The following is a 26,290-nucleotide window of genomic DNA, read 5'->3' on the forward strand; positions in this document are numbered from 1 at the left end:
AGCACGGGGATAGGCCTGTTTGATCACACCGACAGCATCATTGCATTTTGGTACACCAGAAATACATTCATTTTGCAATGTAACGCTGCGTTTGCCTTGCAGCGTTGCGTTTCAGAGGCAGTTGCAGTGCGTTCTGTGTGGTGCGTAAAGTTGGATGTATCTAACGTATGCATCAAACTGTATGTGTAGACGGCTTGACAGAAATGGTAGCAGAAGGTGAATGTTGAACTGTTTTTGCGCACATAAACAGATGATGCTGCGTAATATTTTGCGGAATGACGCTGTCTGTGTGATCAAGGCATAACACTTACTGTATCGGGTTGCAGGAAACCGGTGCGCAAATCATTACCTTTGCGCTTAACCTCTGTCTGTATTACAGTTGCCTCAAAGTCTCTTAGGAATTGACCCACCGGTATGTTCTGCTTAAGGTGGTTACTGACTGTAAAAGTGTATTCCTACTCTGCAGCTTGCGAGAAGATGGTAGACTCCAACTTGTTTTCTTTATTTTTGTGGATTGTAAGATCCAAGAAGTCTATCCCCCCCCCCCCCCCCCCCACCCCCCAAACTTATATCTGCTGTGAATTTGAGATTGGGGTCAGATAAATTCATAAGAAATTAAATCTGAGAGAAGAGCATCAGTACTGTTCTATACCAGTAGGATGCAACTTATGCAACTTTGCCAAAACGCGCCATTCTGGAAATATGTTTTTATTTTTTGTGGACATAATAAACGGTCTCCTCTGCATCCCATAAATAAATTAGCATAGTTAGGCGTGAATGCAGCTCTCATCGCTGTCCCCGGAGTCTGTTGGTGGAAACTGCTCGCATATTGGAAGGCATTTGATGTGAGGGCTTTTCAGTGAGACAGAATAAAGAATTAGAATAAAGGTAAGATACCCTGTGGGTCTAGTGTTGACATAGCGAGAGAGCACTCGTAGGCCTGCGTCATGCAGGATAATAGAGACTGAACGTCAAGTGTAACCAAGTTGCTTTCATTGTTGCATCTATAGTTATTGATGATCTTAAGCATGTCCCCGGTATCTCCTAAAAAAGAAAGAAAGCTGGCACGATTTTAGAGATGAAAAACAAATCTACATACTAAGATAGGGGTTCAATAGGGATTACTTTTACCTGACACTCGGACAGAAAATAGGTTTTTCCATGCTTAATTATTTTTCGGGAAGCCATAAGTTGATTGTATACCAATGGGCTCCCGAGTGGCGCAGCGGTCTAAGGCACTGCATCTCAGTGCCAAGAGGCGTCACTACAGTCCCTGGTTCGAATCACATCCGGCTGCGATTGGGAGTCCCATAGGGCGGCGCACAATTTGCCCAGCGTCGTCCGGGTTAGGGTTTCCAGGGGTAGACAGTCATTGTAAATAAGAATGTGTTCTTAACTGACTTGCCTAGTTAAATAAAGGTTAAATAAAAATATATAAAAATCAAGGTTGGAAATGATTGTGTTTTTGTCAAATACGATCTTTTTGGGATTCCTGCAGTCAATTTGCAGTCTAGACATTATTTCTAGCCTACATTAAGGCTATATGAATCCTAGCTACTTTTGAAGCTCATCTCGTGAACAAACTCTTTCATTATGTTCCACCACATATTTGCATTCTACAGAGGCTGCCGGGACAGCGAAGAAATCATTACAACAATTATTACATTGGTGATTTGTTTCTCTCTCTAGGGGCACAGGTGCTCCCAAATAAAACGTCCAGGTAGTGCAGCATACACTGTTCTCATTTTCAGGACAAATGTAAAGTCATTATTTTCCATACACCTAGCCAGGTGTAAAGATCATATTCATTAGAAACCTGCCTCTTCAGTCGAATGGGTATGAATGCAAAGGTAAGACAACAACAAAAGAAAGGTGAATCTAATTCCACATAACTGAGTAGCTTCGATCCCCACTTGCGAGACATTTCGCTAACCACCACAATTAAATCATAGGAAGAGCGCACAACATGTTTGTCCTGAGTTTCACATACAACAAGTGTCAAATCAACAGCCATTTGTAAACAAGTTGGCATCATGTAACTTATGCGCATATATAGGAATGGGTGTGGTTGGTATGTTTACCCAGTGTAAGAGACCGACGTGTCTAGGAGATGAATATTTAAATACTGAACCGATAATCAAGCCCGTCAACCGGTTTGTTGGTGCATGTATTCAACAATATGGGTTGTAAAAGCAATACATTACAATTTGTTATTGACCATAATAAGCTAAAGCCTCAATGTTACACTGTATCGTAATTTCATCAAATAGATTAGAACATTTGCTATTGACAAGTGCATTTGCTTACTAGTTACTAGCTAGCCATAGGCTAGATGTTCAGGCCGTTGCTGGTGACCACATCGCCAGCTAATAAAAGCATCCATTCATTGGCTACATTTTAATAGCAGCTAGCTATTACTGTAGTTAGCTAGTAATATGCACCTAGTGTTATGCTTGCCATAATTTATAAACATTTTAAACAAACTGCTTTAATGTAGCTAGCTCACTAGTTAGTTATAGCGAGGCACCTGCTTACCAGAATGAAGGTGTCGTGTACGGTGTAAACAAACTCACTTGCTGCTCGGCTAACGACGTTAGCTAGCTACTGTAACTAACTGGATTATAATAGTAGTTGGTCGCAAAGAGTAGCAGGTCAAACGTGTCGACACTGTCCGCACCAGTAGCTATTGTGGGATATGCTACGTTTGTACCGCAATATATGTATACCGGCCCTCAAGGCTCTTCCAAGTTAGTTTTGATTTTAAAAAAGAAAAGGGAAGAAAAAAAACCTCTGTCAGTCCATCATTATTTAACAAGCTAGCTAGACGTGTGTTCAGCTAGCTAGCAATTTCGCCCGGCCGGTGATGCTGAAGGCGTGCGCTGTTCAAGCTGTCCACAAATGTCGTATAAATCAAAATGCCAATAAATCTAAATCACATAGGCCTATAACTTTTTCCGTTCACCTTATTGACTATGATCATGCAGGTATTTTCTTCCAAATTGCTTCTAAAAAAATATTCCTTTGCTCCTACGCAGACAGGTGTTTTTCGTGGAAAAATGACTATAGGCGAGGGGTGTGGCTATGGTTTGTGAACATCACTAAATCATTCACCATCAAAGTTCCTCGGTAAAATATGATGATGCCAGTATGCATGTAGCTAGTGTTTATACAAATATTTTGTAGGCTATATTGTTGTAAACAACCGGGAAAATAGACTAATGATAGTTTCTTGCCTCTCCCAACCAATGATTTATATACACACTATTTGACTAAAGGGGCGATGCTCTGAAGCCACCGCGCCTCCATCTTGGCACTCCCACCACCACTTTAAATAATATTTTGGAAGCAATAAATGCATTTGTCTACATTTTGTTTTTGCCACGTTTATTCTATGACAGACACGTGATGCATACTTTTAAATGATATGTGAGCTACAAAAATAAATATTTATTTTAAAATATAATTTTATTAAGCACTGTTACAAAAAATACTTCAATACATGCTATTTTGTTTCTTAAACATTTGAAATACTGTATATAGTGCCTTCTATATATATATATATATTTTTTTAAATGGAACTCAGAGCCTAAGATTTTCACTGTACCCTGCAATCACACCTGCAGCCCTGTGACTATTAAACACTCAATCTGTAGAATTTCATTATATTTTTACGGATGACAGACTGCTTCTTCTGGGGGAGTGTCAATACAACCGACCAGTGGCTTCAAAGCCTCTCATTGGCCAATACATAGCATCGGCAATCCTGGGTTTCAATACGTCATTGCTCCCAACAACTAATGATGATTTCAACATGTACATGCTAGTCATTTAGCAGACGCCCTAGCGTTTATCCAGAGTGACTAACAATAGTGAGTGCATACATTGTCATACTGGTCATCCGTGGGAATCGAACCCACAACCCAATTGCAAGCACCATGCGCTACTTTTTAATATTTTATTTTATTAACAAATATCAACAAACAAAAGAGGAATAGTCACATGCAAACAGGCATACATACAAACTATTTACATTGCCAGGAATCCTAAACAAACAAATCATATTAATTAATAATACAAGTTTTAATTGCCTTATTGTTTTTAATTTTAGTTAAAGTAGTGCCATATTGTTTAAAATCATTTATAAAGTGAAAAAAGTTAGGTTTTGAATTAGACCATTTGCATTTGTGAATATGAAATTTACCTAGTATTATTAGCAGTTTAATTAAATATACTACATCTTTATCTATGTCAGAATTTCTGAAATAAATCATTATTTCAAAACCATTAAATAGTACAACTGGTCCTATTTTTTTTGTAACAAAATTCTGTATGTCAATCCCAAAAATTCTACTATAAATACAGGCAAAAAACAAATGCAAAATGGTCTCCTGCTCCATTCCACAGAAATCCCATTTATAGTCAATATTCAGCGCACCATGCTCTATCAACTGAGCCACGCAGGACTGTGGTGATGTCATATGTTTTGCTTTACAAAATGATGTCATACGGTAATTCTAAGAGCTTAATGTAGCTACAGATAACAGTATGACCATTGAGTATGACATCTTTTTCCTTGGGGGGGGGGGGGGACAAGCTCCGACTGGGAAAAATCTATTTTGAACGGTCATCCAACTCGGAATTCGAACTCGGGCCTCTAGAAAGAACTCAGACTTTCCGACTTGAAGATTACCGAAGTCATGATTAGACCTCGTATTTTTTCCAGAGTTCCCAGTTGTTTTGAATGTGGCATAACTCGTTCCAATTGGACAAATTATAACCTGTAACACAGATACTCATAACACTGTACACGTAGCCTTATCCCATTGGACAGTTGATCTAGCCTCATTTTACATTCCAGATGTGTATGGTATAAAGCTGGATTTATGAGTTAGCCAGCGAACTTTGATTAACAACCAGAAAGCTAAACTTAGATGTCTTTTTGGTTGTTGAGTGAATTAGACCATGCCTCTTTCAAGCCATCTTTCTTTAAAAAAAAAGTTATTACAGACCATTTAGGAAAGTTTCCTCGCTAACTCAATGATCCCGTTTTGTAGTATACCCCTCAGCTGAACAAGCGGCGATATTTCAATATTAGCACTTGACAATTTCAAACTGACCTAAAAGATAACACCTGGGAAAAATATGCCTCCTTTCCAAACATATCCCCAAAAAGATAAACAAGACAAAACATTTCCCCCTCAAAGGCAAGTAGATTGAGGAGCATTCGGAAAGTATTCAGACCCCTTCACTTTCTTACATTACAGCCTTGTTCTAAAATTGATTAAATTGCTCCCCCCCCCCTCAAATCTACACACAATACCCCTTGATGACATCACAATACCCCATAACAACCAAACAATTATTTTTTGAAATTTTTGCAAATGTATTACAAATTAAAAAAACATCGCATTTACATAAGTATTCAGACCCTTCACTCAGTACTTTGTTGAAGCACCTTTGGCAGCAATTACAGTCGAGTCTTCTTGGGTATGACGCTACAAGCTTGGCACACCTGTATTTGGGGAGTTTCTCCCATTCTTCTCTGCAAATCCTCTCAAGCTCTGTCAGGTTGGATGAGGAGCGTTGCTGCACAGTTATTTTCAGGTCTCTCCAGAGGTGTTCGATTGGTTACAAGTCCGGGCTCTGGCTGAGCCACTCAAGGACATTGAGACTTGTCCCGAAGCCACTCCTGCGTTGTCCTGTTGGAAGGTGAACCTTCGCCCCCAGTCTGAGGTCTTGAGCGCTCTGGAGAAGGTTTTCATCAAGGATCTCTTTACTTTTCTCCATTCATCTTTCCCTCGATCTTGACAAGTCTTCCAGTCCCTGCCGCTGAATAACATACCCACAGCACCTGATCAAGCCCCCCCCCCCCCCCCCACCTGACCAAGGCCCTTCTCCCCCAATTGCTCAGTTTGGCTGGCTGCCTGCTCTAGGAAGAGTCTTGGTGGTTCTAAACTTGAACCATTTAAGACATTTTTTAGTACAATTTCCCAGATCTGTGCCTCGACACGATCCTGTCTCGGAGCTCTACGGACAATTCCTTCAACCTCGTGGCTTGGTTTTTGCTCTGACATGCACGGTCAACTGTGGGACCTTATAAAGACAGGTGTGTGTCTTTCCAATCAATTGAATTTACCACAGGTGGACTCCAATCAAGTTGTAGAAATGTCAAGGATGATCAATGGAAACAGGAAGCACCTGAACTCAATTTCAAATCTCATAGCAAATGGTGTAAATAAAGGTATTTCTGTTTAATTTGCAAAAAGTCTAAAAACCTGTTTTCACTTTGTCATTATGGGGTATTGTGTGCAGATTGATTTGGGGGGGGGGGGGATAATTGAATTAATTTCAGAATAAGGCTGACTTAATGTAGAAAAAGTGAAGGAGTCTGAATACTTTCCGAATGCACTGTAGGTACCAAACTCAGCAAAAAAACTTCCCTTTTTCAGGACACTGTCCTTCAAAGATAATTTGTAAAAATCCAAATAACTTCTCAGATCTTCATTGTAAAGTGTTTAAACACTGTTTCCCATGCTTGTTCAATGAACAATTAATGAACATGCACCTGTGGAACGGTCGTTAAGACACTAACAGATTACAGACGGTAGGCAATTAAGGTCAGTTATGAAAATTTAGGACACTAAAGAGGCCTTTCTACTGACTCTGAAAAAGACCAAAAGAAAGATGCCCAGGGTCCCTGCTTATCTGCGTGACTGTGCCTTAGGCATGCTGCAAAGAGGCATGAGGACTGCAGATGTGGCCAGGGCAATACATTGCAATGTCCATACTGTGAGACGCCTAAGACAGGGAGACGGGACGGACAGCTGATCGTCCTCGCAGTGGCAGAACACGTGTAACACCTGCACAGGATCGTTACATCTGAACATCACACATGCGGGACAGGTACAGGATGGCAATAACAACTGCCTGAGTTACACCAGGAACGCTCAGACCGCAATAGGCTGAGAGGGGCTGGACTGAGGGCTTGTAGGCCTGTTGTAAGGCAGGTCCTCACCAGACATCACTGGCAACAACGTCGCCTATGGGCACAAACCCACCGTTGCTGGACCAGACATGACTGGCAAAAAGTGCTTTTCACTGACGAGTCGCGGTTTTGTCTCACCAGGGGTGATGGTTGGATTCGTGTTTATCATCAAAGGAATGAGCGTTACACCGAGGCCTGTACTCTGGAGCAGGATCGATTTGGAGGTGGAGGGTCTGTCATAGTCTGGGGCGGTGTGTCATTGCAGGCAATCTCAACACTGTGCATTACAGGGAAGACATCCTCCTCCCTCATGTGGTACCCTCCCTGCAGGCTCATCCTGACATGACCCTCCAGCATGACAATGCCACCAGCCATACTGCTCCTGCTCGTTCTGTACGTGATTTCCTGCAAGACAGGAATGTCAGTGTTCTGCTATGGCCAGTGAAGAGCCCAAATCTCAATCCCATTGAGCACATCTGGGACCTGTTGGATCGGAGGGTGAGGACCATTCCTCCCAGAAATGTCCAGGAACTTGCAGGTGCCTTGGTGGAAGAGTGGGGTAACATCTCACAGCAAGAACTGGCAAATCTGGTGCAGTCCATGAGGAGATGCACTGCAGTACTTAATGCAACTGGTGGCCACACCAGATACTGACTTTTGATTTTGACTTCCCCCCCCCCCTTTGTTCAGGGACACAGTATTCAATTTCTGTGGAACTTAAAAAGACAAACTGAACCTTATGTTCATACAAATATGTACACATGTTAAGTTTGCTGAAATTAAACACAGTTGACAGTGAGAGGAAGTTCTTTTTTTTTGCCGAGTTCATATTAACCAGTAGGCCGATGTGATTGGTAATAACGAGAGGTTAAGTATCCAACAGGTTTGTTTTCAAGCATAAAATCTTAAATTGTAGGCCTACACAAGAATATAGTGTGATAGCTTTGGATTAAAATGTACTGTAAATTCTGCACTGGTCTCACATGATTACAATAGTTACAACGAAGCGCCATAGTCATTGGAGCAGTTTAGAGCCACACACAAAATGTTTAATGAAATAGCTAGATTCAATAAAATTGCATGTCTAACTAAATACTAGAGGTCGACCGATTTATAATTTTTCAACGCCGATATCGATTATTGGAGGACCAAAAAAAGCCAATACCGATTAATCACCTGAGTAAAAAAAAACAACAAAAAAGAAAACTTTTTAAATAATGACAATTACAACAATACTGAATGAACACTTATTTTAACTTAATATCAATAAAATCAATTTAGCCTCAAATAAATAATGAAACATGTTCAATTTGGTTTAAATAATGCAAAAAAAGTTGAAGTAAAAGTGCAATATGTGCCATGTAAGAAAGCTAACGTTTAAGTTCCTTGCTCAGAACATGAGAACATATGAAAGCTGGTGGTTCCTTTTAACATGAGTCTTCAATATTCCCAGGTAAGAAGTTTTAGGTTGTAGTTTTTAATCGGAATTATTGGACTATTTCTCTCTATACGATTTGTATTTCATATACCTTTGACTATTGGATGTTCTTATAGGCACTTTAGTATTGCCAGTGTAACAGTATAGCTTCCATCCCTCTCCTCGCCGCTACCTGGGCTCGAACCAGGAACAAATCGTCAACAGCCACCCTCGAAGCAGCGTTACCCATGCAGAGCAAGGGGAACAACTATTCCAAGTCTCAGAGCGAATGACGTTTGAAACGCTATTAGCACGCACGCCGCTAATTAGCTAGCCATTTCACATCGGTTACACCAGCCTAATCTCGGGAGTTGATAGGCTTGAAGTCATAAACAGCGCAATACTTGAAGCATTTCGAAGAGCTGCTGGCAAACGCACAAAAGTGCTGTTTGAATGAATGCTTACGAGCATGCTGGTGCCTACCATCGCTCAGTCAGACTGCTCTATCAAATCAGACAACATAATAACACACAGAAATACGAGCCTTAGGTCATTAATATGGTCGAATCCGGAAACTATCATCTCAAAAACAAAACGTTTATTCTTTCAGTGAAATACGGAACCATTACGTATTTTATCTAACGGGTGGCATTCATAAGTCTAAATATTTCTGTTACATTGGACAACCTTCAATGTTATGTCATAATTACGTAAAATTCTGGCAAATTAGTTCACAATGAGCCAGGCAGCCCAAACTGTTGCATATACCCTGACTCTGCGTGCAATGAACTCAAGAGAAGTGACACAATTTCACCTGGTTAATATTGCCTGCTAACCTGGATTTCTTTTAGCTAAATATGCAGGTTTAAAAATATATACTTCTGTGTATTGATTTTAAGAAAGGCATTGATGTTTATGGTTAGGTACACGTTGGAGCAACGACAGTCCTTTTTCGCAAATGCGCACTGCATCGATTATATGCAACGCAGGACACGCTAGATAAACTAGTAATATCATCAACCATGTGTAGTTATAACTAGTGATTATGATTGATTGTTTTTTATAAGATAAGTTTAACGCTAGCTAGCAACTTACCTTGGCTTCTTACTACATTCGCGTGACAGGCGGGCTCCTCGTGAGGCAGGTGGTTAGAGCGTTGGACTAGTTAACCGTAAGGTTGCAAGATTGAATCCCTGAGCTGACAAGGTAAAAAAATCTGTCATTCTGCCCCTGAACAAGGCAGTTAACCCACCGTTCCTAAGCCGTCATTGAAAATAAGAATGTGTTCTTAACTGACTTGCCTAGTTAAATAAAGCGTCCAAAATCGGCGTCCAAAATTACCGATTGTTAGGAAAACTTGAAATCGACCATTCCGATTAAAATCGGTCGACCTCTACTAAATACACAAATATTTTTTTAGAGATGCTTTATTCACATGTAATTCAGACTTGCAATACAGAAAACAAATATACTTCACCCTCAGCACATTGGGCCAAAGCCGTTTTAAATTGCCCTAAAATACAATACGCTGACATATCATTAATTATTTTTTGCATATACAGTATAGGCTACACAACAACTATCACCACTGTCTGCAGTTGTTGCAAAAAGAATGCTCCTGTACCAACTGCGTGCTAAACTAAACCAGTAGTGGTTTAGTGACACATCGCAAAAAGCTGTGATATATATTTTATGTGTCCCCCACCCCCCCCCATAAAAAGAATAGCTCTCTGTTCTGGCACCCAACCCATTTAATTACTGTTCAGTGGTATATTCCACACCCCTTTTAATTAATGTCTGTTCAGTGGTATATTCCACACCCCTTTTAATTAATGTCTGTTCAGTGGTATATTCCACAAACAATCTTCTCCTTCCTGTTTGCTGTCAGAGCCCTTCACTCATCATCAGTCTTCTTCCTCCTGCCACTGTGGGTGTTAGTTCTCCCTCTCTCATATGGGTGTGGCCCTCCACTCCTTGCCCTCCGTCAAGGCGCGCGGTTGGTGGATGAACACGCTATACCGCACGCCCTGATTGGCCGCCGCCCTCACAAAGCCACTGTTCGCCGTCATTGTGACTGCCCGTAGTGTGTCGCCCGTGCCGAAAATCATGAGCGAGCGGGGGTTCACCTTGGAGCTGGCCGTGAGGCGCTGGGTGCGCTCCGACGGCTGGTCGGGCACCACCTGTAGCCGCCTCAGCAGCTCATCGGCGCGCGCCTTCTCGCCGGGGCCGCCGAGCGTGTCCAGGATGACGCGGAAGTCGTTTACGGCCGACTGGCACGCGTACAGCTCCTTCCCTGCCATGAACTCCTGGAGGCGAGGGAGGACCTTGTCTTGGCGCTCCTGGGCTGCCTGCTCAGTCAGCACCTGCTCCTTGAAGGCCAAGCGGCAGTGGCCGTGGCTCAGTGACGACACGTACGTGATTAGTGTGGTGATGTCCAGGTTGGCCCGCCGGCACACATCCACCTTGACCTCGGTGGGGAATGCCAGGCTGGCCACGATGGTGTCGCGGTCAACTCGCGTGTCCTCCACATCTCCTGCATCGTCTTCTTCGACAAAGTTTTCAACGTCTTCATCTTCCTCCGCAGCCTTGCCTTCTCTCTCTTCCTCTTCGTAGCAGTGTTCCATGCCCTCCTTGTTTGCTCCCTCCCCCTCTTCCTCCTCGCTTCCTTCCTCTTCCGCCATCACCAAGTTCACCGCCACGATGTCCCCGCGCACCGAGATGCCAATCTCTCGCAGGCGGTCGGCCATTGGGCTGGAGACGCCGTTGTAGAAGGCAAAGATAATGTGTGGGTTGCTGTACTGCACAGGCTGCTGGCGGCTGGCCTGCAGGAAGTCCTCAGCCTGCTCCACCACACTCTTGTCGCCATACTGGCCCCGACCCTGCCAGATGTTGTGCAGTGCCTCTGCCTTGCGCCCAATAGCCTTGACCCAGGTGTGCCCGCCGTTGGCCACCACATCCACCACCAGCGTCTGCTTGGTGCCGCTGGCGTCCTCGTAGGCGAACACATGCAGCACGCTCACCACCATCTCCAGTGACTCTGCCGACTCCACAATGGCCTGTTTTCATATAGATTTATTGGAAAGATTTACAATACAAATACAAGTTGATGTGAATACAACAATACACAGTAAAAACCAGTGAGGATTAAACCAAAAAGTCAACCAACATATTTCCAATATGGTCCTCGTTGTCAGATGGGTAAAACAATGGACAGCTACAGAGTAAGACTAATCGTCCATTGGGCACTCTAAAAAGGAACCTTAACATATAATTAAATTGGGAAATACATACAATATATACACAAGACCCACCTTCAGGTGGGTGAGGTTGGTGCTCTGCAGGTGGGACTCCTTGATGAGCACCTTGCCCGCCTCCACCTTGGTCAGGAACTTGAGCTCGGCTCGCAGCTTGCTGCAGAGCTTAGCCCGGCCCTCCACATCACGCGCCTGCCTCGCACAGAGCTGGTCCACACGCTTGAGCAGCTCTTGGGCCACCTGGATACGCTCCTGCAGCATGGAGTGTGTGGCGGCCATCTTTGGTGCATTATTCCTGAAGTGACGGGCCAAGGATAGACTCACACATTAGGGTGGTTGTTTACACCACCAATAACATCATTTTGATGTTCTTAAGCATGCAGAATCTGCATTGATCTAGAAATGTAGCAAATGTGAAAAACTAATACAACCATTGGATTTCAAAAACATGATACGATCAACTACACAATCATTTTTTTGTGTATTAACACAAACTACAACTTCTAGCCTTACTCAACATTCAATTTAACCAAAGCGCCTGAATATACCATTTGTTTCAGCAAGGGATGGAACATTCAAATCAATCAACAAACTCCCTATTGGGCTACGTCAATTTACATAATGACACTAGTGAGTGTTAGAATCACGTGGGACTTTCACAATTTAAATCGTAAACGAGTCAAGAGACGCAATTCCAACTGGGTGTGGGCGAGTAAACATATCAGTATCCAAACAGTATTATTATTATTTGTAATAGTTAAGAGAATAATTTACAGGGAGCAGCAGATTGCCAGTTGTCTTAGATAAAATGCATTCAGAGAGTATTCACATCCCGTGACTTATTCCACATTTTGTTGTTACAGCCTGAATTCAAAATGGATTAAATCGATATTTTCTCACACACACAAGGACAAAGTGCAAACATGTTTAGAAATGTTTGCAAATCTATTGAAACACAGAAATCTCCTTTACATAAGTATTCATACCCTTCAGTCAATACTTTAGAAAATAACCTTTGGCAGTGATTACAGCTGTGAGTCTTTCTGGGTAAATCTGAGGTTTCCACACCTGGATTTTGCTACATTTGCCCATAATTTCTTTCAGAAGTCTTCAAGCAGTCAAATTGATTGTTGATCATTGCTAGACAACCATTTTCAGGTCTTTCCATAGTTTTGACTTAAATATACTTTTAAAAAATCTAACTCGGTCACTCAGGAACTTTCACTCTCTTCTTGGTAAGCAACTCCAGTGTAGATATGGACTTGTTTTAGGTTATTGTACAGCTAAAAGGGGAATTCATCTCCCAGTGTCTGGTGGAAAGCAGAATGAACCAGGTTTTCCTCTAGGAATTTGCCTGTGCCTAGCCCCCTTCTGTTTCTTTTTTTATCCTGAAAAACTCCAGTCCTTAATAATTACAAGCATACCCATAACATGATGCAGCCACCACTATGCTTGAAAAATATGGAGAGTGGTACTCCGTAATGTGTTGTATTTGCCCCAAACATAACACTTTGTATTCAGGACAAAAAGTTAATTGCTTTGCCACATTTTTTTGCAGTATTACTTTAGTGCCTTGTTGCAAACAGGATACATGTTTTTGGAATATTTGTCATTTAGTTTAGCATTGTGGAGTAACTACAATGTTGATTCATCCTCACTTTTCTCCTATCACAGCAATTAAACTAACTGTTTTAAAGTCACCATTGGCCTCATGGTGAAATCATTCCTCTCCAGCAACGGAGGTAGAAAGGATGCCTGTGTCTTTGTGGGTGGTGTATCTCGACACCCAGTCACTACAAAGTGTAATTAACTGCTCAAAGGGATATTCAATGTCTGCTTTTTATATTTACCCATCTACCGAGGCATTGGAAAACCTCCCTGGTCTTTGTGGTTGAATCTGTGTATGAAATTCACTGCGTGACTGAGGTACCTTACAATTATCTGTATGTGTTGGGTACAGAGAGGAGGTAGTCATTCAAAAATCATGTTAGACTCTTATTGCACACAGTCCATGCAATTATGTGACTTATGCACCTTTTTTTTTTTTTTACTCCAGAACTGATTTATTTTTGCCGTTACAAATGGGGTTGAATACTTACAATTCGAAAAACATAATTCCACTTTGACATTATAGGGTTCTGTGTAGGCAGTGACAAAAAAAAATATTAAATTAAAACATTTTCAAATTCAGGCTGTAACACAACAAAATGTGGGTAAAAGGGTGTCAATACTCTCTGAAAGCACTGCCGTTTCAGTACTACAGCACCAGTTGCTAGTAGAGTTCATTGTTCCTAGTGTTATACGGAATGTTTTCCCTGATGCACCGCCTGTGACACAGCTAACTTTGTAACAAATTAACATCAGTTGAGTTAGAAGCTCGTTATTACAGTCAACTGTGTGTTATCAAAAAAAACGCCCTTACAACATGCAACAACTAGTATCTCGTTCGTTTTTCCCGTTTACTAGTGGTTGTCGTTAGCTAGCATATGGATTCATTAGCAACATTAACCAGCTAGCTAACGCGCAGCTAGCTAGCTAAAGTTTGCTTGCTACCGACTGTTTTTGCGCCTGTCAAGTTGAGATTGTTTGGGTTTTACTTTTAACAAAACGAAACACCGCACAGTATGAGAATGTATCATAAGTATTCAAAAACACTTACGAAAAAGCCGGTAAATTACTATGCTGCGTTGCAGCTACCTTGATACGTGTACCACTGGCCCGGTGACAGTGCTTGTTCGCCTCTCTCAGCTGTCTGGTCGGTGGTCGCGCTTGGCTCTCATCAAGTAGAATGTTGTGAAACAGAGAAAATACCTCTGTCGCCATCTACCTTGGAGTTGAAGTAGGCCTACTCTCACACCATTTTAAATAGGCTTACTTTATTTCAATCTACAAATCACAAGTGAACGCGTTTTCATCAATGTATGTCCTAATTGCACCGAAAATTCAGCCTCTCTTTGAAAATTTAAAATAATCTCAACTGCACATTCAACACACAGCAGACAACTGGTTCCCTTCTAGCCATGACCACAATTGAGAGTAATAGTAATGTCGTCTTTTTGTAGGCACTAAATGTGTCATGGTTCGTTGAACAAACCCTATGGAGAAACGAATTTAGTTTTTGTAGTGTTTTTGGATAAACCCCGAAAATAAGGTTTGCGGTAAACAAATCAAATCAAAATCAAGTTTATTTTATATAGCCCTTCGTACATCAGCTAATATCTCGAAGTGCTGTACAGAAACCCAGCCTAAAACCCCAAACAGCAAGCAATGCAGGTGTAGAAGCACGGTGGCTGGGAAAAACTCCCTAGAAAGGCCAAAACCTAGGAAGAAACCTAGAGGAACCAAGCTATGAGGGGTGGCCAGTCCTCTTCTGGCTGTGCCGGGTGGAGATTATAACAGAACATGGCCAAGATGTTCAAAATGTTCATAAATGACCAGCATGGTCAAATAATAATCAGGAATAAATGTCAGTTGGCTTTTCATAGCCGATCATTAAGAGTTGAAAACAGCAGGTCTGGGACAGGTAGCACGTCCGGTGGACAGGTCAGGGTTCCATAACCGCAGGCAGAACAGTTGAAACTGGAACAGCAGCAAGGCCAGGTGGACTGGGCATTTATGAACAAAAATATAAACGCAACATGTAACGTTTTGCTCCCATGTTTCATGAGCTGAAATAGAAGACCCCCAAAACTTTCTATCCACACAAAAAGGTTTTTTCTTCTCAAATGTTGAGCACAAATTTGTTTACATCCCCTTCAGTGAGCATTCTCCTCTGTCAAGATAATCCTTCCACTTGACAGGTGTAGCATATCAAGAAGCTGATTAAAAAGCATGATCATTACACAGGTGCACCTTGTGCTTGGGACACTAAAAGGCCACTCTAAAATGTGCAGAAATTGAATGTTCATTTCCCCATAAGCCTCCTCCAACATTGTTTTAGAGAATTTGGCAGTCCGTCCAACCAGTCTCACAACCACACACCACGTGTAACCACGCCAGCCCAGGACGTCCACAACCGGCTTCTTCACCTGCGGGATGGTCTGAGACCAGCAACCCGGACAGCTGATGAAACTGAGGAGTATTTCTGCCTGTAATAAAGCCCCTTTTTGGGGGAAAAACTCATTCTGATTGGCTGGGCCTGGCTCCCCAGAGGGTGGGCCTGGCTCCCAAGTGGGTGAGCCTATACCCACCCATGGCTGCACCCATGCACAGTCATGTGAAATCCATTAATTAGGGCCTAATGAATTTATTTCAATTGACTGATTTCTTTATATGAACTGTAACTCAGTAACATTGATGAAATTGTTGCATGTTGTGTTTCTATTTTTGTTCAGTATATTGAATTTAAACAACACATGAAGGCTTAATGATTCATAAAGGGTCATGTTAACTGACTGATATTATCTCATAGAACAAAACGTATAGGCCTTATTTTCGGCGTTAGTTCCAATACCCTATTCTTTCACCATTCATTTTCCCCATAGGAATGGCTGAACGAACCCAGAGGTAAATCTACAAACTGGCGAGCTCTATGGAGAAGATTGATCACGACTTATACCATGGTATTGTTGAATACTAATTTCTGATTGGCTTGTAGGGCATTCTAGAGTGTGTATTATTTCCCTTTAAATTATAATGCACAGTATAATTCAATGGCTATGAAATTAATTTTTTACATGTTTTATGCTCAAGCTGTTTTTGAATGCAAAAGTCAAATTCAAAACATTATTGGCATTTTTTAAATTTGTTTTTCATAACAGCAAGCTAGGACTGATGGTTTGGTTTGCTCAACTGTGAGCTAAGCCAGTGGTGCTCAAAGTCGGCAGCGGAGGTATGCAGGGATCCATGGACAGATCTCAATAAAACATACAAAAATAATAATTACATTTCATTTTTCTTATGAATATAACTAACAAATTAAACACATTTTGGCCAAGGGATCTGTAGAAAATGTTTATAGGGTGTAATACAATACAAGACAATACAATGGGTCATTCCACGAAAAGAGTGCCTTTTGCATCCCTTTGATATTTTAAGTAGAAATGATGAACCGGTATTGAATTTTAAAAGCCTGTTATTAAATGAAGTGGCAATTTTTATTATAAATAATGGCCTGCTAAAGTGCCAAAACTCAACGGAGGGTCAGTCAACCCATTGTCACTTCTAGGAAGATTTTAACCCAATTAATCCCAACATTTCTCCAAGTTTCACTATCATTATAAAGCCCCAGTTATTTTGTTGCTTTGACAAAGTCATTTTTCGGAAGATTATTTATTTAATGTGATGCAAATCATATCAAATTTTATTTGTCACATGCGCAACAGGTATAGGTAGACCTTACCGTGAAATGCTTACTTATGAGCCCTTAACCAACAATACAGAATACACAAAAAGTAAGAAATATTTGCTTAATAAACTAAAGGAAAAATAGTAAAACAATGACAACCACAAGGCTATATACAAGGGGTACCGGTACCGAGTCAATGTGCAGGGGTACGGGTTAGTCGAGGTATTTGAGGTAATATGTGCAATACCTTCAGAAAGTATTCATACCCCTTGACTTATTCCACATTTTGTCGTGCCCAGTCCCAGGGTCCTTAGCTTAGTGATGAGCTTGGATGGCACTATGGTGTATGTGCAAGTATGCACAATATTTCTATGCTTCCAGTTCTTAACTTTAGTTTTTGCATCTTTTACTTTGGGCTTTGTACACCAGCTTCAACCAGCTGAAAATACAATGTTATTGGTTATGGAAAATATGTTTCACATCGGTTTAGATGGTATAATGATTCTCTAGACTATACTTGCTTGTTTTGTCAAATAAACTGAAATTAACCAAACTATTATAATTTTAGGAACCAGGAAATGGCAGAGCAATTTCTGCATGGTGCATCTTTTAAATATTATTTTCAAAAGAAACATTGAACATCTAATAGTCAAATCATAGAGTAAAAACAAGTGAGCTGGTTCTAGTGTGTGTGTGTGTGTGTGTGTGTGTGTGTGTGTGTGTGTTTCGTCAGTATTCATGTGGTGTGTGTGTGCATAGAGTCAGTGCAAGAGTTGTGCATTAAGACATTAATTCATGCAGGGAAGGGGAATAGCCTAATAGCCTAGTACTCTGGAGTCCTAAAAACAATTTAATTAATTTATGTTATTTGGCGGGTCTCGGATTGGCTCTCGGGAACAATTATATATGGGTGGATTGAGAAAAAATAATCTGCCCTGATGTGGGTATCGGGTGGGGCTTGGAATTGACGTGGCCGGGGAGGCTCCAAAAAAACTGACCAGTACAGGACTCTACTCTGCACCAGATGATCTACTCTGCACCAGATGATCTACTCTGCACCAGATGATCTACTCTGCACCAGATGATCTACTCTGCACCAGGTGATCTACTCTGCACCAGGTGATCTACTCTGCACCAGGTGATCTACTCTGCACCAGGCGATCTACTCTGCACCAGGTGATCTACTCTCCACCAGATGATCTACTCTCCACCAGATGATCTACTCTGCACCAGATGATCTACTCTGCACCAGATGATCTACTCTGCACCAGATGATCTACTCTGCACAAGATGATCTACTCTGCACAAAATGATCTACTCTGCACCAGGTGATCTACTCTGCACCAGGTGATCTACTCTGCACCAGATGATCTACTCTGCACCAGATGATCTACTCTGCACCAGATGATCTACTCTGCACCAGATGATCTACTCTGCACCAGATGATCTACTCTCCACCAGATGATCTACTCTCCACCAGATGATCTACTCTGCACCAGGTGATCTACTCTGCACCAGGTGATCTACTCTGCACCAGGTGATCTACTCTGCACCAGGTGATCTACTCTGCACCAGATGATCAACTCTGCACCAGGTGATCTACTCTCCACCAGATGATCTACTCTCCACCAGATGATCTACTCTGCACCAGGTGATCTACTCTGCACAAGATGATCTACTCTCCACCAGATGATCTACTCTGCACCAGGTGATCTACTCTGCACCAGGTGATCTACTCTGCACCAGGTGATCTACTCTGCACCAGGTGATCTACTCTGCACCAGGTGATCTACTCTGCACCAGGTGATCTACTCTGCACCAGGTGATCTACTCTCCACCAGATGATCTACTCTGCACCAGGTGATCTACTCTGCACCAGATGATCTACTCTGCACCAGATGATCTACTCTGCACCAGATGATCTACTCTGCACCAGATGATCAAGAGATTTTATTGTGATGACCTACAGGCAGGCCTGGTGCATGTAAATCAATGGGGAATCTCTGAACCATGTCAACCAGGAGGTCAGACAATGGTGTGGTGCCGTGGTGGTGCTACGACTGCATCTGAACTAGGAAATGATGCATCTGTGCGCAGGTTTAGATTAGCTGCCTCCTGGTACGTCACTCCATTGAATCAGACCCCTCTTTTGGGTGGGTTTTCGTTCATATCCATTCTACCCCGAGTAACATTTTGGTGTTTTTTTTACCATCGCACACAAAGCATCTAACCATCCCTCTAATCTTCCTCCCTCCGTAGTCCAGATCTCTGCTAGGTCAGCAATGTCAGTCGGCCTCTTCAATCCACATGTCAGTGCGATTGTACTTTAAAAAATAATAACAACAACAAAAAAGTCACCGGACTAAGCATGACCGCACAGATGACAGACTTCATCTTCCTGTGTGTCCAAGAGCTGCATTTCCTCTTCAGAGGGTTCTGACCTTGCATCTTCAGAAGTCACCACTGACAACCACAGGTTTAAGACATCTTCCGAGGTCACCACTGACAACCACAGGTTTAAGACACTCTGCCATGTTCCTCTCCAGCTCCTCTCCTTTCTCCTCGAAGGCCACCTGTTTCTCCACAAACGCCTGATGCCTCCATCGGAAGAGGCTCGGCGTGTCGATATTGGGGTGAGTCTCATCCTCGTCATCCGATACTTCGATGTGGTCCCACACACTGTAATCAATAGTCCTGGACGTCATCTTCTAACACTCTCTCCTCCTTCTCTTTCCGTGGGAAGTTCCGAGGTCACCTCTGACAACCACAGGTTTACGGCATCTTCAGACGTCACCTCTGACAACCACAGGTTTACGGCATCTTCAGAGGTCACCTCTTACAACCACAGGCTTACGGCATCTTCAGAGGTCACCTCTGACAACCACAGGTTTTATAAGGGCACAAGGTGAGACCCAGATGCAGACCCAGGAGGCAGATGATTAGAGTCTTTGTAGTTTATATATAATCCAAAAGGAGTAGGCAAGAGAATGGTCGTGGACAGGCAAAAGGTCAAAACCAGATTCTGAGTCCAAGAGGTAAAGAGTGGCAGACAGGCTCGATGTCAGGGTAGGCAGAAGGGTCAGGCAGGCGGGTACGGAGTCCAGAAAAAACAGGCAAGGGTCAAAACTGGGAAGACTGGAAAAAGATACTAGAAAACAGGAGCACGGGAAAAACACGCTGGTTGACTTGAAAACGTACAAGACGAACTGGCACAGAGAGACAGGAAACACAGGGATAAATACACTAGGGAAAATATGCGACACCTGGAGGAGGTGGAGACAATCACAAGAACACAAGAACAGATCAGGGTGTGACAGTACCCCCCCCTCTAGGGACGCCACCTGGCGTCCTATCTGGGCGCATACCTGGCTGACTGGGGTGTTGGTGGTGATGAGGGCCGGGTCCAGGATGTCTTTAGAAGGAACCCTGCACCTCTTCCCCGGACCATAACCCTCACAGTCAACCAGGTACTGGAAACCCCTGCCCCGTGGTCGAACGCTCAGGAGGCGTCTCACCGTATATGCCCGGCTGGCCATTGATGACCCGGGGGGGGAGGGATGGGCCTAGAAACGGAAGACAGAGGACTGTGAGACAAGGGCTTAATCCTGGACACATGAAAGTAGGGTGAACACGGAGGGTACGGGGCAACAGCAGATGGACAGCAGTGGGACTAATGAATCTAGAAATGGGGAAAGGACCAATGAAACGGGGGTAAAGTTTATGGGATTCTACCCGGAGGGGTAGGTCCTGAGTGGACAACCATGCCCTCTGCCCGACCCGATAGCAAGGAAGAGTCCGTGGCGGTCTGGCTTGTCAACGATACCTGGAGGTTGTCTTGAGACGAGCTGCCCGAGCTCATTTCCAGGTACGCTAACAGCGAAGGACGAACATCTGGGCCGAAGGTATGTTGACCTCCGCTTCTTGCTCTGGGAAGAGCGGGGGCTGATATCCCATGGAGCATTCGAAGGGGGATAGTCCAGTAGCTGAGCAGGGGAGAGTGTTCCTGGAATATTACACCCAGACCAGTTGCTGGCTCCAGGTGGTGGGGTTACTGGCAACAAGACACCGGAGTGCCGTCTCCATATCTTGATTAGCTCACTCCGACTGGCCGTTGGACTGGGGATGAAACCCGGAGGACAGGCTGGCCAACGACCCGATAAGAGTGCAGAACGTCTTCCAGAAGCGGGACGAAGACTGAGGACCCCGATCCGAGACAATGTCGAACGGGAGTCCATGGATTCGGAAGACGTGCTGCACCATGAGCTGGGCCATCTCCTTGGCGGAAGGGAAGAGGGATGAAATGGGCGGCCTTGGAGAACCTGTCAATCACCATCAGGATGGTGGTGTTGCCATCTGACGGAGGGAGCCCAGTGACAAAATCCAGGGAAATATGGGACCAGGGGCGATGAGGAACAGGAAGTGGCTGAAGGAGACCAGACTGAGCTTGCCATGGAGTCTTGCTTTGGGCAGACACTATGCATGTGGTGACGAAGACCGAGACATCAGGAGCCATGGTGGACCACAAGAAGCGCTGTCGGAGGAAAGCCAAGGTACGACGAGCACCAGAATGACAGGTAAGCCTGGAGGAGTGAGCCTATTCCACAATTTGGGACCGGACCGAATCAGGAACAAACATCCAGTTAGCTGGGACTTCTCCAGGGTCCGGCTGGGAACATTGTGCTTTGCGAACCAGAGCCTCAATACCCCAGACAACCGCAGCCGGCAAACATGAGGCAGGGAGAATGGTCTCTGATTCCGAGGGTGTGGCAGCGGAACTGTACATGCGGGAAAGGGTGTCCGGATTCACATTTTTGGACCCTGGGCGGTAGGAGATGGTGAAATTATACCTAGTGATTAACAGAGCACACCGGGCCTGCCTAGAGTTAAGGCGCTTGGCTGTGCTTAGATATTCCAAATTATTGTGGTCGGCCCAAACCAAAAATGGATGTTCCACTCCTTCCAGCCAATGCCTCCACTCCTCCAGGGTCATCTTTACTGCTAGGAGTTCCCGGTTGCCAACGTCATAGATCCTCTCCACCGAGTTGAGACAAAGGGACATGAAGGCACAGGGATGAAGCTTTTGGTCCTGGACAGATCGCTGGGAAAGAACGACCCCTACTCCCACGTCGGAAGCGTCAACCTCCACCACAAACTGACGGGTCAGATCCAGATGGATGAGGATGGGGGCAGTGGTGAATCATTGCTTCAAATCCACAAAAGCCTTGTTTGCTGCTGGGGACCAAGTGAACGGTACCTTGGGAGAGGTGAGTGCAGAGAGGGGAGTCGCCAGGTTGCTGTAGCGCCGAAAGAAATGGCGGTAATAATTAGCAAACCCCAGAAACCGCTGTAGCTGCACCCTGGACGTGGGTTGGGGCCAATCCACCACCTCTCTCACTTTTTCCAGATCCATCTGAACATTCCCTTCAGAGATGACGTATCCCAGAAAAGTGATTGTGGAGCGGTGGAACTCGCACTTCTCCGCTTTAACAAACAACTGGTTCTCCAGAAGGCGCTGAAGAACTTGTCGCACATGGAGAACGTGTTCCCGGGCAGAATGAGAGAAAAACACGATGTCATCGAGGTACACAAAAACAAACCGATTCAACATGTCCCAGAGCACATCGTTAACCAGAGCCTGGAAGACAGCAGGAGCGTTAGTGAGTCCAAACGGCATGACCAGGCACTCATAGTGTCCACTTGCTGTATTGAAAGCAGTCTTCCACTCGTCTCCTTCGCGCATCAGAACAAAGTGGTAGGCATTTCGGAGGTCCAGTTTAGAAAAGATGGTTGCCCCTGGAGAGGTCCGAAAGCTGAGGAGAGGAGTGGTAGCGGTTACCGGTTCTTGACTGTGATGTCATTGAGACCCCGGTAATCAATACATGGATGCAGGGTCTTGTCCTTCTTTCCCACAAAGAAAAACCCTGCGCCGGCAGAAGAGGGCTAAGGGCAAATGCTTCTAGCCGCCAAAGAGTTATCAATGTACTCCTCCATAGCCTTGGTTTCAGGGCCAGACAGGGAATAAGTTCGTCCTCGAGGCGGTGTGGTGCCCGGGAGGAGGTCAATCGTAAGGACGATGTGGAGGAAGGGAGGTAGCACAAGCCTTACTGAAAACCTCCCGGAGGCACTGCATCGTAGTGATAGAGGCGTCACTATAGACACCCTGGTTCGATTCCAGGCTGTATCACAACGGGCCGTGATTGGGAGTGCCATAGGGTGGCGCACAATTGGCCCAGCATCGTCCGGGTTTGGCCGGGGTAGGCCGTCATTGTAAATAATAATTTGTTCATAACTGACTTGCCTAGTTAAATAAATGTTAAAACATTTAAAATATATATATAATAATAATAATAGATACAAATATAAATAAAAAATAAAGAGTATATCAGGCTTATCCTGATGTCCGACACCTGGCACTCCCTATCACATGGAGGACCTCTCTCCCTCGCGATGTTTACACTGGCCCAGACAGATTGACCACTGCTTTCGGCTCTGCTGGATACTGGGCCTTGGCCTGGATGTCTGGATCACTGGATGAGCAGCTGTCCACCAGGTGGAGCCGATCCCCAAGATACCCCAAAATATGTTACATACATACTTTTCTCTCGTGTATGTCACACAGAGTATCTGCGCATGTACACACGGGTGCACTTCACTTTTCTACAACGTGTAATGAGTTGCAAGTAAAGTTGCAGGCATTTTTTAAAGAGACAACCAATGATTGGGAGCAAACCCAAATGCAACTTTGTTGCAAGCAACCGTCCAAGTTGCTTCATGTGGTGCACCTCTGCAGCTACGCCAAAATCACCATTGAATATCATAACAATCTTTTGAGTTAATTTTACAAGATCTTATTCAGGTATCTGGATAATATCAACGTAATCGTGAGTTGTTACTTTTTAGGTCCACTGTCTCTTTAAAACTGTAGCCTACCTCTCGTCATTCCTATGGTAGGCTATTGACACTCCGGGGAAAAGAGGGGGGGGGGGGTTTACAGCAAATCGCCGTTGCCTCTCGCGGCCGCCGAAAGTATGTCTACATGGTAACGGTTTCATACTCGGCAGGATTGGATGCATTGCGTCTTGACGCAACAAGTTTCGGGTTTTGTTTATATCAAACTAAAGCTGGATGCGAATAAGTTTCCATTTGTAACACTCGGAGATAAAATACTTTTTTCGCCTTCAACAGTCGTTGGAATAGTGCACTATTACCTGCACGTCTTGTAAGAATTTAGTTTAAAATCAAAATGTATTCAGTATCTGTAATGACATGCTGACTAGGTTTGGATTTATGGTTTGAGAAGAACGTTTTTTGGGGGACTATCTTCCGCTGGGGGAAAAAAAAAGAGGATCCACGCGAATTTCCCCTCATATAAACGCGCACGTTTTTGTGGGAATACTTTTTATTTGATGGATACCTCCGAGCTCTGTGAATAGATAATGCATTACACAGGATGGGTGCGAACAATGGGAAACAAAGTGGGAGTGAGGGTAAGTGCAACTGGAGAAAAGGAACGAGTTTTACAGTACGTTCTGAAGCCATAATTGTGGCAACGTCATACCATTTTGCAGGCTACGTTGTTTCAGTAATATAATCATCCAGGCAACACAATTGACCCAATCTTTCTTCATACAGTGTCGCCAGTTATGTGTAGCTATGAAATATTGCTATATCCCGAAAAAAAAGCTGATTTGATCTGAAACAGGCATATCTAGGACAGACAATCTATATTCGATTTATTACGCAGCATAGGATATTCACATTACATTTCATACAGAGGGTAGTGCGTATGGCCCAGTACATCACTGGGGCCAAGCTTCCTGCCATTTGATTTACATTGGGCCATTGGTAGCCTTGTCGTTGGTATATCTCAGGTATAACCAACTAAAAGTTCTATTCATTTTTTAAAGAGTATGAATTATTGATTTAAAGAAAACAGATCACACCACAGCCCATAGAGCAGCATCTGAAAAGCTTAACCTTTCTCACCAGAACTCTGTTTCTGCTGTGATGGTGGAAATGATCTGACCTGTTCTGGTGGTGGAAATGATCTGACCCGTTCTGGTGGAGGAAATGATCTGACCCGTTCTGGTGGAGGAAATTATCTGACCTGTTCTGGTGGTGGAAATGATCTGACCTGTTCTGGTGGTGGAAATGATCTGACCCGTTCTGATGGTGGAAATGATCTGACCAGTTCTGGTGGTGGAAATGATCTGACCTGTTCTGGTGGTGGAAATTATCTGACCTGTTCTGGTGGTGGAAATGATCTGACCTGTTCTGGGGGTGGAAATGATCTGACCTGTTCTGGGGGTGGAAATGATCTGACCTGTTCTGGTGGTGGAAATGATCTGACCTGTTCTGGGGGTGGAAATGATCTGACCTGTTCTGGTGGTGGAAATGATCTGACCTGTTCTGGTGGTGGAAATGATCTGACCCGTTCTGATGGTGGAAATGATCTGACCTGTTCTGGTGGTGGAAATGATCTGACCTGTTCTGGTGGTGGAAATGATCTGACCTGTTCTGGTGGTGGAAATGATCTGACCTGTTCTGGTGGTGGAAATGATCTGACCCGTTCTGGTGGAGGAAATGATCTGACCCGTTCTGGTGGTGGAAATGATCTGACCCGTTCTGGGGGTGGAAATGATCTGACCTGTTCTGGTGGAGGAAATGATCTGACCCGTTCTGGGGGTGGAAATGATCTGACCTGTTCTGGGGGTGGAAATGATCTGACCCGTTCTGGTGGTGGAAATGATCTGACCCGTTCTGGTGGAGGAAATGATCTGACCTGTTCTGGTGGTGGAAATGATCTGACAGTTCAGCAAATAATAGATACACAGATTCAGAAATACCATTTTGTATAAATTTAAAGCATTAAGAATATACATGTTATCTTCTTGTTGGCCTTTTCTTGATGTGATTTGCCTCTGTATGTAGCATGTCTGAAATTTCCCATACAAATCATTTGGAAAGTATTCAGACCCCTTGACTTTTTCCACATTTTTTTAACGTTAGCCTTATTCTAAAATGAATTAAATAGTTTTTCCCCCCTCATCAATCTACACAAAATGTCCCATAATGACAAAGCAAAAACAAGTTTATAGACATTTTTGCAAATGTGTATATAAAAAATATAAAAAACGGAAATATCACATTTACATAAGCATTAAGACGCTTTACTCAGTACTTTGTTGAAGCACCTTGGCAGCGATTACAAGTCTTGAGTCTTCTTGGGTATGACGCTACAAGCTTGGCACACCTGTATTTGGGTAGTTTCTCCCATTCTTCTCTGCAGGTCATCTCAAGCTCTGTCAGGTTGGATGGGGAGCGTCGCTGCACAGCTATTTTCAGGT

The 26,290-nt window shown here is 43.6% G+C and overlaps 1 protein-coding gene across 2 annotated transcripts; it reads right to left on the bottom strand.

The window, feature by feature from the left end:
- Window positions 1-9,819: 9,819 nt before the first annotated feature.
- Window positions 9,820-14,432, bottom strand: c25h7orf25 (chromosome 25 C7orf25 homolog). Of its 2 annotated transcripts, none has more exons than XM_038964406.1 (3): window positions 14,354-14,432; window positions 11,714-11,951; window positions 9,820-11,458 (listed from the first exon to the last, which is right to left on the bottom strand). In XM_038964406.1, the coding sequence occupies exons 2-3, from the start codon at window positions 11,933-11,935 to the stop codon at window positions 10,352-10,354; spliced, it is 1,329 nt and encodes a 442-aa protein (XP_038820334.1). In that variant the 5' UTR covers window positions 11,936-11,951; window positions 14,354-14,432; the 3' UTR covers window positions 9,820-10,351. The 2 variants fall into 2 exon arrangements, with proteins under 2 accessions (XP_038820334.1, XP_038820333.1); XM_038964405.1 differs by having other exon boundaries at window positions 14,316-14,420.
- Between the last annotated feature and the right edge of the window lie 11,858 nt (window positions 14,433-26,290).

Source organism: Salvelinus namaycush, chromosome 25 (assembly GCF_016432855.1).
Source record: "Salvelinus namaycush isolate Seneca chromosome 25, SaNama_1.0, whole genome shotgun sequence".
Taxonomy (NCBI): Eukaryota; Metazoa; Chordata; class Actinopteri; order Salmoniformes; family Salmonidae; genus Salvelinus; species Salvelinus namaycush.